The 14215-nt window shown below is 35.1% G+C and overlaps 1 protein-coding gene across 4 annotated transcripts in view; it reads right to left on the bottom strand.

Annotated features, from left to right (window-relative positions):
* The window catches only part of RUNX1T1 (RUNX1 partner transcriptional co-repressor 1), a 173390-nt gene that overhangs the window by 3802 nt on the left and 155373 nt on the right, over positions 1-14215 (bottom strand). For all 4 annotated transcript variants that reach the window (XM_007488095.3, XM_007488094.3, XM_007488097.3 and 1 more), the window contains one exon: positions 1-227. This exon is cut by the window's left edge and continues 3802 nt beyond it. In XM_007488095.3, the coding sequence (XP_007488157.1) occupies positions 1-227 (227 nt within the window). The remainder of the gene's footprint in view (positions 228-14215) is intronic.

Below are 14215 nucleotides of genomic sequence, written 5' to 3'. Positions count from 1 at the left end.
CTAGGAGTGGCTGCTGGTGGTGTATCAATAGGGCTCCCTGCCCCACTATTGGGAGTCACAGAGGAACTGACTGCTGGTGTCTCTCCCTGCTGTTGGGCTTGGAGGGTCTGTCCACAGATGTGATGGTGTTTCTCCCAGTCTTTGTGTTGGCAAAATGAGCCACAGTATCTTGCCGTGTTGCAACCACTACAGGTTTCACTTGCTTTTCGGCCACAATTCCAACAACTCTAAAATAAAGAAGAGGGGAAGAAATTTAACACCCACACAAAGAAACACTGTCATATTCCACTCCAAGTGAAACATTCCAAGTCATAGCTTTTTGAAATTTACAAGCACATTAAAAGGTGTGAATTATATCAGCACTGCCCCTACCCTATTTCTCAAATACCATACATAGAGCTTATTTTGACTTTCTATCAATAACCATTCTAGTATCTAGTCAGTCTTTGTGAAACTCTTTCAGTTTTTAATGGACAAATCTCCCTCCCAAGTTAGCATCTCAGGGGATGCACTGAAACCTTTTCCATTCATCGCAAACAACTATCTGTAACTCTTTCCCTCTCACTGTTTCTCTCATAGTGGCTAACCCCTTAGCATATCATTGTCAGTCCTTACTATGTTCCCTGGAGGATAAATTTATTTTCTCAAGACTTTCGTACAAATCAACTAAGACCTGAAATAACCCCAGCCTGCATTATTATGTGGAGATGATGAAACATTAGTTATTTCATATTTGACTCTGAACTCTGCCCTTAGTTTGCTATAAAGAAAAAACTTTGAGACAAGCCATGAAATGTCTTCATGTTTGGTTTTCCATGCTGTAATTAGTTATTCCAAGCACCTTCCCATCAGACTATATAGATTTTTAAATCACCTAAAATTACATTCAGTGCTCTGGAATAACCTGAAAGACTAGAAACTAAAAAAAATGGAGGGAAGGAAGGAAGGAAGGAAGGAAGGAAGGAAGGAAGGAAGGAAGGAAGGAAGGAAGGAAGGAAGGAAGGAAGGAAGGAAGGAAGGAAGGAAGGAAGGAAGGAAGGAAGGAAGGAAGGAAGGAAGGAAGGAAGGAAGGAAGGAAGGAAAGTTGGACATGCAAAGGAATTGAGTTTCCTGATAATCTGTGTATATCAGGCATATTACTGATGACAAGTAGGACCTCAGGCAGCCTATTGCTAAGTCACAGTGAAAACAAGGAATATCCTAGTAGGCAAAGGCCTATCCACTTTTCTGTTTGTTTTATTATCTTCTATTGCTGTAGAAGTAAAAGACTCTGTTTACAGAGTCATTGAAAACTTGTCTATCTGAGGCACTAGCATTTCACTGCAGTTTGTCATCATCCTCCCAACATTGTACCAGTCAATAAAAGTCAGAGGGATGGCTCAAAATTGGTGACTCCTAACCTCTATGATGTTATAAATCCATTAAGTCACACATATACAGAACACAATTCTCATTCCCCTTTCAATTTGAACCCATCAGATATGCCAAGTTAGAGACCACAGAAGATAGAGATGAAGGTTCTTGGCCCTAATGAAGTTTAAAATTCAAACAAGAGCTAAAAGAAATATACTAATTATAATTAGGGAAAGAAGCATGCAAAAGGAACATGTACGGGTATGTACAGTAAAGATATATTAAGTTGAAGGGGGAAAGCAAGCAAGGAAAGTCCTCATCCAATAAGATCTTAAATGAATGGGTAGAACTCTGACAGGTAGTAGAAATTGAAGAGGTGGAGGAGGCCAAAATGGAACACATTTTAGGCAGAGATAAAGCAAAAGTAAAGTGAATAGGACACCTTCTTCCAAAATATTCTTAGGAATACTTTGAGAAGCAGGCTGGTTTGACTGATATTAGGGCTCACAAAGGAGAGCAATAAGGATGATTGGGGCCATGAAATAGGGCACCCAAATACCAGAATAAAGAGGCTGAATTTTGCCCTGTAGGCAATAGGGAGTAATTTAAGTTTTTTTGAGTAGGAAATGTAACATGATCAATACTTCATTACATAAGGAACTTGGGTTACAGTAGCAAAGGAATTCCTAATCTTTTCTGGGTCATGAACTGCTTTGGTAGTCTGGTAAAGCAATATTTTTACATGGAAAAAAAATAAATAAAATTCCAGGAATAATAAAGGAAACTAATTCTTCTGAAATACTTATTAAATTTGTTTTTTTTTAAACAAGTTCCTACAAAACATGATGAACATGTAAATATGTGTTTTATTATAATACATGCACAACACATATTACCTGCATCTTGGGGAAGGGCAAGAGAGGAAGCGAGCATGGTTTTCAAAATGACAGAAACAATTATTAAAAATTCAATCAACATGAAAAAATTAATTTAAAAACAAAAACAAGTTTGCAGATTTCAGGCTAATAATATCTCATCTAGGGTATTTCCATGTCAATTTTTAAAAAACAAAAAATTTGGCTAATAAGAATGGAGAATCAACTCTTGTAGTATTATAGTTGGATGTCTGACCACATGTGTCGATGGGGATATGATCGGAGATGTAGGCTCTAAGCAATCACCGTAATGCAAATATTAATAATATGGAAATAAACCTTGATCAATGACGCATGTAAAAAAAGCCAGTAGAGTTGCTTATTGGCTATGGAAGGGGGTGGGAGGAGGTGGAAGGAGGGGAGGGAAAGAACATGAATCATGGAACCATGGAAAAAATAGTCTAAATTAAATAATTAAATAAATTTTTTCAGGAAAAAAAGAATTATAGTTGGATGGTGGGAAAACTCATCAAGACTAGGGGTTCCCCCTCTTCCCTCTGCTTAGGCTCTCCCAGAAAGCAACCAGGACCTAGACACAGCAATAGGAAAAAGCCCCACCATCGTTGAGGGAAGTCTTTCTCTTTGCCTCTTCCCTTTTATCTCCTTTCCTGCCTGGAGCTGCCAGGAACCCATCTGGGTTTCTTGACTGCGCCCAGGGCCTGAATAAGATGGAAGTCAACAACTCTATTCCTTTTAGCAAGATGGGAGACCACCAGGCCTTACCATCTGTCTTTTCTCTACACCCTGCAGACCCCCAGCACTATCATCTGACCTACTGACCTGAATTTAAGTACCCTTGGGCCATGCCATCTGCCCTTAAGACTTCTCTATTTTTCCTTCCTCCCTGCAGCTGAATTTTCTTTTATGTATTGCCTCCCTTAGAGTGTGAGCTCCTTGAAAACCAGAATGGTCTCACTTTTCCTATTTTTATCTCCAGTACTTCTAGTCCTTTGCACACAAAGCTAACATTTGCAAAATGCTTTCTCATTCACTGATTCATTCAATATAGCTACAAGGAAGTCTGGCTGTCAATTTCACATAAAGAAAACATGAGACTAAAATTAATAATCATGACCGGCATAAACTGCAGTTTTGATTCAAATTCAATTAAACTAATCTTTACAAAATATATAATCTCCAAGGAGACACATTTGATGAGCAGCTTTATTAATAGCAAGTAAAATTCTTTAAAATTAATTGAATCATGTTGTACTGATAATAAATACAGAGATCTGGATTTCTACCCTCTCAAATTTCCTTCTCTCCCCACCTCTATACAACTTATGACACTCAGCCCTCAGGATAAAGTTTGCTTCCTGGAGGTTTAAGACTTTAGAAAAATGCCAGCTGATTCTGGAACAAATCCAGCAAATAAGTAAGATTCCTAAACATCAGAAAATCCCAATTATAGGACAGAGACCTAAATCCAAACCAGTATTTTAAGGAAATTAAATATTTAATCTGAGTCAAGTGGCTTCTTTAGGAAATATCCTGGTGTTAGCTCGATCCTTTCTTGGCAGAGGCACATTTTGGCAGATACAAGGGTGGTGACTGCCCAACACTCAATAGCTCCTTCAGATTGAAGTCAGATGTACACAGCATTCTCAATTTAAACTGATTAAACACACAGACTAAACCAGGTAATTACAAATGCATGTGTTGGCAGTTGAGGGAGGGAGGAGACAGAATGGGGACTTGCTTATTTTTTAAAGTGTTTTCAAAGATGGGAACAATTTTACAAATAAAAAAAAAGTGGAATTACGCCAAATACAGAAACAGATGTTTGGGGGTAGTTAAACTGTTGGGAATTCAGACTTCTTGTCTAGCATCACCTGGTTTTGATTCCAGATTCATAGGCTCAGGTTAGTTTTACCTCAATAGAGCACTATCTCAAGTTTTTAGAAAATGTCCCTTTACTACCACTCCGTCTAAAGTAGCCCAACATCTTTTTTTATTCCCTTAATTTCATATTTATGGAAGGTACAATAAAGACTGAGTGATTTATGTGATTTGGTGAAAAACCATATTTGTATAGATAGAGTAATGAAATGAACAGATAATGAATTTATCAGTCAATGTATTGTTAACAGGATCTTTGATATAAACACCCAAAACTGTTATTTAACTTGTAAATGCTTCTCTCTTGATATTTTCAGTTTTCCAAGAAACATACAGGTTTATTGTTCTTGGACTCAAAACATGAGTAATCTAAAGTAATCTAAAGCATCTATGTTCAAATCCGTGTGGGTACTATCCCCAGGGGTATAATTTTTGTCATCTTTTTCTGTAAATCCTCCAGAATGTTGTATTTACATTGGCTAGTTATCAATGTTCAATGTCCTTATATATCTAGGCTGTGTCCTTTTCCAATCAAATACATTATGATGACATCTTCTCTTGCACTTCTTGCACACATGCTATCATTAGTAACATGATGCTGCCGTAAGCTATCAAGTTTTTGCACTCTCATTGTAGGTCACCTACAGTTTTGATTCTTCAGTGATCATGCTGTTTTGTGATTTGTAACCATATGGCACCTTGGAGAATATTAGGTAGTGTGAAAGAGATGGGCTCTTAGAAGGAGTGCGGCTTGAGATCACTTTAATAAGCACTGCACAACTTCTCAACTATTTAATCTAGCTCATCCTTAACCTATTTATTCAATTCTGGACCCAGTTTTTCTATTCATCTATAATACCTAATCAAGGTATACATACGAATGGACTAATACAATATGCTACTCAGTCAATTGAATGTTATTAACCTAGGCCAGGCATGCTTTTCATACATATTGTTCGTGGTGGTTTTTTTCCATGATGATGATGAAGGGGGGGGGGGGGGGGTCAATTTTTTTCTTTCATTGTAAGAGGCGAGGAAGTTTCAGTTAATGAACCATAAACAGGAAATCAGGAATATCTGGAGTTCCTAAACAGTGAGAAGAACATCCTACCTTCCTAAACAGTGAGAAGAACATCCTACCTTGTGGAGGACAAACTAATATAATGGATTCAAAGAGTTAAATTCAGTGTTAGGTAAATCTGCCCAACTGCCAACAGTAGAGATCCACAGACCTTCCACCAAGTAGACTTTGTGATACACCTACAAATCATATTATTAGCTCCTAAGTATTCTGCTGTTCATAGAAATGACAACTATAAAGATTGTGTAATATCAGCTCTCTCTCTAGCTCTCTCTCTCTCTTCCCCTCCAAAATTATCTACTAGCAACAACTTCACTATAAGAATTACACCAGAGATGCATATAATTCAACACTGGCAAACAATTTACATAATTAATCACATAAAAGCAAAAAAATAGCCCAAACCAGACATCTGCATCCAGAAATGCAGAAAAAGGGGCATTAACAAAATCTAACACTCATTTGATAGTAAAAACTGTACAAAGTTTAGCTGTAAAGCAAGGAAGCCTCCTTTCCCTCATTGCTATATTATAGTTCTAGAAAAGCTGATGACAGTAATGACAAGAAAAAGAAAGATACAACCATAGGCACAGAAATATAGACAACTGCAGGGACATGAGGAAGGAACGTATTGAGACAATTAAAAGTTTCAGTAAATGAATGCAATACAAAATAAAGATGTATCAACAGTGATTACAAAATTGAGCCAGAAATAATGGAAAGGGAAGTCTTACTCAGGAAAGTACAAAATGTGTAAAACAACCTGGAGTCAACATGTCCAAGCAATGAAGCCTTATATAATACAATTATATACCGCACATTAATAAAATGGTGAATGCTTTAAAACTCATGGCTCTAGGCAGGATTACATCAATATAACAAAAATAAAGAATAAAACTTAATTTGAAAATTTAACATCATCCTAACCAAACTATGAAGTACATACTTTATAGAGCTAAAAAATTTGTAATCACTGAGAAGAATAAAAGATCTAATCATTAATTGGGGAAAAAGGGAAAGGCAAAAATGACAAGTGAAAAAGCACTTCCAAATCTCAGTGTTTCTTATAAAATGGTAATCATCAAAACCATTCTCACATATTTAAAAACAAATTCACTAAAACAATTGAATTTAATAATCTGGCATTCAATAAACCTAAGCATACCAATAACTTGAAAAAGAATTCTCTGAAAAGAACTGCTGGGCAAAGTATGAAATAGTATAAAGTAAATTAGGTTTGGACTAATTCTATTTTTTTTTTAATTCTTATTTTCCATCTTAGAATTAATGCTGTGTATTGCCCAGGTCACACAACTAAGAAGTGTCTGGGACCAGTTTAAACCCAGGAGCTTCCGTCTCTAAGCCTGACTCTTCATCCCCTGAGCAACTCTTAGCTGCCCCTGGTTTTAACTAAATCTTACCCCATATAAACAAGAACTCAGAATGGACACATGATCTAAATGTTATGTTTACCCTGTCATCTCTCAAAAAAAAAATTTTATCAGATTATTTTCATAGATTAAGAAAATTCTTTACTAGAAAAAACTGTCACCAAATTTCTTTTTATTATATGAAACATAAAGAAATCCATACAATTAGGATGAAAAGGGAAATTATTAATTGCCAAAAAAAAAAACCTTATCAAAGAGCATTGATATGGGATGGACAGCCAAGGGAACTGGGGAACTGAATACAAATACTTAACATCAAGAGTCACTATCTAATGATGTGAACAGTGCTTAATGAAAGATTGCTCCAAATCTCTAATATTTGAGAAAGATGAAAATGAATATAACTCTGGGGTTCTAATAGCTAGCAAATTGGAAAAAGTAAGAAATAGACCACATTATTATTACAGTTTAAAAATTATTACCATAAAAAATTCAGGGAACATGAGAAGTACATGAAGTCTATGAAGTAGCAGTACAGTGATGTAAAACAAAATCAAGTTAAGAATGTGCACAAGATATTAATATAAATATAATTATAATGACTGTGATTGACCCCAAATAAAAGATGAGACTATACATCTAAGCAACCAAGTCTTCCTCTTGGCCTACCAAGGGACCATATGACTAAATGTAAGTTGGAAAGAGCTGGGCTGTGAATCAGAGGGAAAACAACAGAGCCCAGTTCTCTTAGTATCTAAGTGAATGAACTAAATACACAAGGCTCACCTACTTCTTGTGAAATTTGGAGTGATAGTGTGAGTCTACTAAGGCATCATATAGACTTAGGGATTAAAGTGCAAGGGGCCTTCAAAGTTCTTTACATTATTCCTATTATTTTAAAAAGGAGAGAATTTCCAGTTCATTGCTACAATAAATAGCTGGTGTTCTGGTGTCTACAACTTCTGACTGTCTAGTACCAAAACTATGATTTTTTAACATGGTAGCACTCCAAACCTATAAAGGAAGACATGTAGGTATATCATAGGAATCCAATTTAGAACATTGATGAAATGATAAGACTATACATTTAATATATTCTTCCTTCTTAGTTGAATAAAATTGTATTCCTAAAGAAAAATCTCTATGGAATTAACTATATATACTACCATCAACAAAACAGACATTTATTAAAGCACTAATTATGTGCCAGGCACAGTGCTGAGTATATACATTTTACAAATAAAATAATGAACCAGTCCTTATTTTCATGATGATTGCTTGCAGCTCCTTCTTTAAAAAGCTACTAAAACAATAAGGGCTCACACTTACATAGGATTTAAAGGTTTATCAAGCAACTCTGTGAGATTAGGTAGGGCAGGCATAGATATGGAAATCAGTACCCAGGGATTAATGAATGAATTCCAATTCTAAGACCAGTTGTCTTTCTATTCTCCCACTGACTCAATAACTAATCATTACATTGATTAGCTTATTTAGGGCAAGGGAGAGATGATCGACATGTATAGCTTGGAAAGGCAACTTCTAAGGATCAGGTATAGCTTTGCAGCCAAATTAGCATGATGTATTTAGCTACTTTTTAAGATCAGTATCTATTTAAAAATTGATCATTCCATATTTCAATCTAATATGTGTAATGTACAAAAATCACCCACAGTACAAAATCAGAATCAAGGAATTGCAAAATTGGGTAGACTCTGCCACATATACAGCAACATATTTTTCTCATTCAAAAAATAGGTACCTGTGTCATGAATCAAGGTTGTATTATGGTTGATGTGGTAAAGATCACAAGATATGTTAGTTATGAAAGACAGCAAAGGTCATTTAGTCCAACATCAAACCCAATTTGAAAATTCTCTCTAAAACATTTCTAAAACTCAGCCATCTCATTTTTGTTTGAATATATCTAATGACAAGAAAATCATAAGAAAAATAACTATTTTTCTAGTTTCTACATTTAATGTCATTAATAAATGAGTCTCCAGAGCCAATAAGTCTTTCCTAAAATACTCAAACTAGTCCTTGTATAAACCAAGTATGGACTCATCATATACACAAATAGCTATAATACAAAATTCAGCTATTTATTAGGTACCTATTACATGCAAAGCATCATACTATTTCCTTTCTAGAATAGACAATCTAAAAGACATCAATCTCTCTCTCTAACACACACACAAAACATTCCAACATATCTATATTTTCATTGTAATGTTATGAATGAGAATAGATACAAAAACATGGCAGAACCAGATTAAACATCTAATCTTTTTCCAAAATAAAAATTATTCTATTCTCCCTTTCACTCCCCATACTAATATGGGGGGAAAAAAACCTTCATCACACACATATATATAGTCAAGCAAAGTAATTTTTTTCTGTTGTTGCTCACTCATGTCTGACTTTTATGATCTCATAGTTTTATGGGGCAAAGATATTGGTGTAGTTTGCTATTTCTTTCTCCAGTTTACCTTCATAAGTCACACACACACACACACACACACACACACACACACACACACACACACACACACACATATATATATATGTTGAAATCTGTATGCTGAATCCATCACCTGGCAAGAAGTAGGGATCGTATTTCATCATGGGTCCTCTGGAATCATGGTTGGTCATTGTATTGACAAGAGTCAAGTGTTAAGTTCTTTGTCTTTATCATGCTGTTAAATAAATTGCTCTCCTAGTTCTAACCTGTTTACCCTGCACTTATTCACATAAATTTTCATGATTTAAAAAAAAAAGTCCTCTTCCTCATTTCTCAGAGCATAATATAATTCCATTACATTTATATATCATAGTTTGATTCTTATCTAGTTTCTGCCTCAAGTCTTTCATGATGCTAAACTATCTTCCTCAAAGTTGCCAAAACACCCTTATGCATATATCTCACCATGTCACTCCCTACTCAAACTTCAATATCTCCTCATAAACTTCTGGGATAAAATATAAACTGTAAAAACTAAATGTGTTTAAAGTCCACCAACACCTACTATCAACCTATCTTTCCAGTGCCCTTCTATCTTATATACACACAAGTATTTTGCAATACTACCAAATTGGTCTTCATTCTGTTCCTCACACTATACCTCCCCATTCTATGATCTTGTCCATACTGTCCCATGCCTGGAACATGCTCTCTTTTCCAGCACCAGCTAAAAAAACTCCAACCCTTCAAAGTACAGTTCAAACAATACCAGACTTCCTGATTCCCCAACTACCAGTGCCCTCTCTCCCTCTCGTGTTTATTTGCATTTGTTGCCTTTATATTTATAAATGTATTTGTTTCTCTTTTAAAATGTATTCTCTCTCTCTCTCTCTCTCTCTGTCTCTCTCTCTCTCTCTCTCTCTCTCTCTCTCTCTCTCTCTCTCTCTCTCTCTCTCTCTCTCTCTCTCTCTCTCTCTCTCGCAGGGAGGCACAGTTCAGAGGAATGCAATATCTCTAGCACCTAGCATGGCATTTCATGTGCACAGAGTTGGTACGTAATAAATAAGAGCTGATATGTGTTCATATCTATAAATATATATATATATATATAATGTATACACACACATATATATATATATTAAAATAGGTTAATTATTTATGTTGAATCTTAGCGCTACCCATTTTGAAAACTTTTCTTTCCCTGGGTTCTAGGTTTAACTTTGAATCACCTCCATTGAGTAGATTTGTAAAGGCCTAATCAAGTCCTAGACTGTAAGTTCATCATTGCCAAGTCTAAAGAAATCATCTCTTTCCATTCCATTTTTCACAATCCCTAAAACCCAAGTCCTTTGATCCTTGAAGTATGTGTAAATTCCTCAATTCTAAACCACTTGCTCTCACTATCAGGGCCTTAACAACCTTTGGCAATGTTAAGGAGATATATCTGTTCAATGCTGCTATTTCAGAGTCACTAAATTGTCCTTCTTTGGTAGACTATATTCAGTTCATCTCATTATAAATGGAGGATGGAAGGTGACAATTTTACTGTTGTGTGTAAATACATCAATTTGGTAGCTCAAAACTCACAGCTGTCTATTAGTACAATTTAGTTCTCTTTGGTTATTTGGATGAGGCCCCATTTTCAGTCAATATAGTGTGGACACAGTCAATATGAAAGAACACCACTACTGTTTCTGCACAGGAAGGAGTATTTATGGACTTCTTTGTTATTCACCATGCTTCTCATTTACTAATAGACTATAGGCCCAAATCAAGTTTAAATAACTAAGTTTAAATTAGCCAAGTAGTTTACTGAGAAAAGGCACTTGATAATTTTAAGTAGAAAAATAAACTTTCATATGAAAGAAATGAAAATATTTGGAGGACCACATGTTGGTGTCAGTTTTTAAGGCTCACCAACATCTGGTTGCTGACCTTCCTATTCAAATTATATTCACCGTTGAGACCGAAATATGGACTTTCTATTCTGTTGTGGGAAGCGGATTCCATCTTCCTGTTTCCTTGACCTCTACTTTCCTCTACTTGTTATTGTTTGCAGGGTTTTATAACATCATTCCTTTTCTTCCAAATGTAGCAGAAACTTTAGAAAGACAGCTTAACACTGCTTTTAACTTTTAACTCAGTCCTCTACCTCAACTGCTTCCTGTGTCATCATCTTACTAATCCCCCTCTCAGTATCCCTCTCTACTTCAAAGTTTTCAAAATGCCTTTCATTCTATTTCTAATTCTATTCATTCTATTTCAGACTTATGACAACCTACTTTGCAGATAAGAAAACTGAGTTTCCAAATAATGATGAAGTTCTGGCATTTTCAGGCAATTTTCTTCTGATGAATTTATTAAATTGTAAGCTTAGGGCACAAACTATCCCCTTTCCTGATTTGGTGTCTAGTAATCAAATAATTACCTACAAAGGAAAAAAAAATCTGCCTCCTGCAGGTTCTTTATGAAAATCTTATTTCATATGACTGTGAAGTTTGCAAATCCTAAGAAAATAATTATTTAGTCAAAAATCACCACACACAAAGGGTCATGGCAGTCATAAGTGAAAAGAGGATGGGAAAAAGCAGTTATAAAGCGCATATTATATGGCAGACATTGTACTAAGTCCTTTTTAGAAATATCTCATTTGAGATGAGTGAGAAACATTTTCTAATAGAGACATTTTATAATGTATAGAGAATTTTATGTTAACCTTAAAAGATATTTATATGTCATAATTTTCTCTTAAAGAGAGTATCAGCAATATTTATGTGACTTAATACCCAAGGTGCCATGACAAACACAGTACTAAGCATCTTAAAATATGTACATACACTCTGAATCTACATTCAGTATCCTGACTATTTATTTAGTCAGGCTCCCACGTTTGTGTTCAGTCCAGGCACTTAGCAAATGGCAAACAGGCACAGGTATGTTATCAAAAGAAAGGCAAAGCACATGCCAGCAAAGCAATATGGGTATGTCTGGACCAAAATGACAATTACTAGTCTAAGCATTAATACAAATAGCCCTTGAGAAAAATGAAGGATGTATGACTTTATTTCATCCAAGGAATTAATAGCATAAAACCTAGGAGGCATTAAATTTTGCAGAAGTCATGCAAAATGATAAGAAAGAATATTCTGAATAACTCAAAAACATTCATTATAAGCTGGGTGGTATGCTAGATGCCTGGGACAAAAAGGCAAAATGAAATAGTTTTCCATTCAAGGAGTTCACATTCTTTTAGGACTAACCAATTCTCCCTGAAAGCTCCCGACAAGAAAAATAGAATTATAGTGCAGAAGTATTCTGAGAAAAAAATGGCACTAAGAAATAATGTCATACAAGTCATAAGCTTTAGAGTTGGGAGTGGCCTTAGAGTTCATCCAGTTATACTCTCTTATTTTATAGAGGGGATAATGGTGGTGCTTGGAGGTGAACTGATTTGTCCAAAATCATACAACTAGCAAGATGCCAAGGCAAAATTAGAACCAACATCATCAGACTTGAAGTACAGGGGACTCTCTACACTATACAACAAGTGGTTGTGTATTCTTTTGTCTACGTGTTGGGACAAAAGCAACCTGTGAGCACTGAAAGGAGATACTGTATTACTCTCTAGGAATTTAATTCAGTTTCCCTATTAAACTTATCCTTAGACACATGCTTATCTTTTCTTCTGAGACACAGAACTTGATATCCTCCAAAATAGTTTTTACCATACATATAAGTATAAAGGTGCCCCAAAGAAATTATATTTTAATAGCAATAACAACTGTCTCACAGTATTACTGTTGCAACATAAGAGTAAGAAATTCCACTCATACAAAGAAGCTGATAAAAAAAATAAAAACAAAGTTCTTGGATATCTTTTAGCTACAAGATGCCAATAAAATTGAATTTATGTCTGGTTTAATTCGGCAATGGAATAGTCAGTAGTTAAAGGGTAGATAAACTTCCCCTCGTCTCTCTTTTCCTGAGAAACTTTCAGATGTTGAAAATCAATTCCTTTTGTCTCCTTGTTATTCATCTGCTACACATTAAATAGAAACTCTGGGCATCTTATGATCCCACAGGGTCTTTCATCTCTAGAGAAGCCTGGTACAAATTAAATCCTCCCTCCCTCTCTCTCTCTCTCTCTCTCTCTCTCTCTCTCTCTCTCTCTCTCTCAAATTATAGATATATATTGCAGCAGGCCATTTATTTATCAGCTGAAGTATTTTGGTAGTTCAGTTTGGTGTGACTAGCTAATCCTGAGCTTTTAACTGAAGCTACTCCTTCTTGGGGCTTCTGATAATTCACTCCGGACTATGGCACTTTACTAGATTGCTCTGATTATTTTACAAAATATAAAAAAGCACAGCCTTATATGTTGTAGTGAACATTCATACTTCCTAGGTCCTTGTGATAATGGCAATTAGCTCTGTTTTATAAATAAATATATAAATCTTTGTATAAGAGCAACAGTTTATGAGAGTAATATTTTCTGATGGCAATATCCTACTATGAAAGGAAAATCATAATGGTTATTACAAAGAATATGGAAATAAAGAATGTCTGTGAGAATGCTTGGAAATATTTAATTGAAGTAAAAATGTTATTAGAGTTATACTTGAGGGACCTTTTTAATGAAAATTCTTTTGTATACCAATTTTAATATTTCATAAGGCTCTCATTTTTTTCCAGATCTCCATTTAAAAGAAATGAAATTTCATTTTACACTAAACACTTCAGAAGAAGCAATAACTATATTATTCCTTCACCACTAACTTCCTATTGCATGCCCCTCTCTCCCATACAGAGATTTCAAAGATTCTTATCTTTCCCACATCTTTGAGGTTTACCATTTCATTCTGATCTTAATTCTTTATCATTCTTTCATTTTATCCTCTTCCTACTAGTAGCTTCCTACTACTTCCTACTACTTCCACACCCTTAAACTCACATATGATTCCTGTAGCTGACATAAAACATCCAAATTAAAGAAAACATCTTTAGCATTAGACTCGCTTACCTTTCAAGAATCTAGTACTATACCAAATATCTTTATTATTGGCTTCCCTATTGTTATGGAAGACATTTACAAACACAGAGATCTAATTTTACACTGATTTACTAGATGGAAGTTTATTAAAATTCAATGTTA

This window comes from Monodelphis domestica, chromosome 3 (genome assembly GCF_027887165.1).
Source record: "Monodelphis domestica isolate mMonDom1 chromosome 3, mMonDom1.pri, whole genome shotgun sequence".
In the NCBI taxonomy this organism is placed as follows: Eukaryota; Metazoa; Chordata; class Mammalia; order Didelphimorphia; family Didelphidae; genus Monodelphis; species Monodelphis domestica.
Note: the sequence above shows the minus strand (reverse complement) of the source record. Positions and strands in the feature narration are given on the sequence as shown.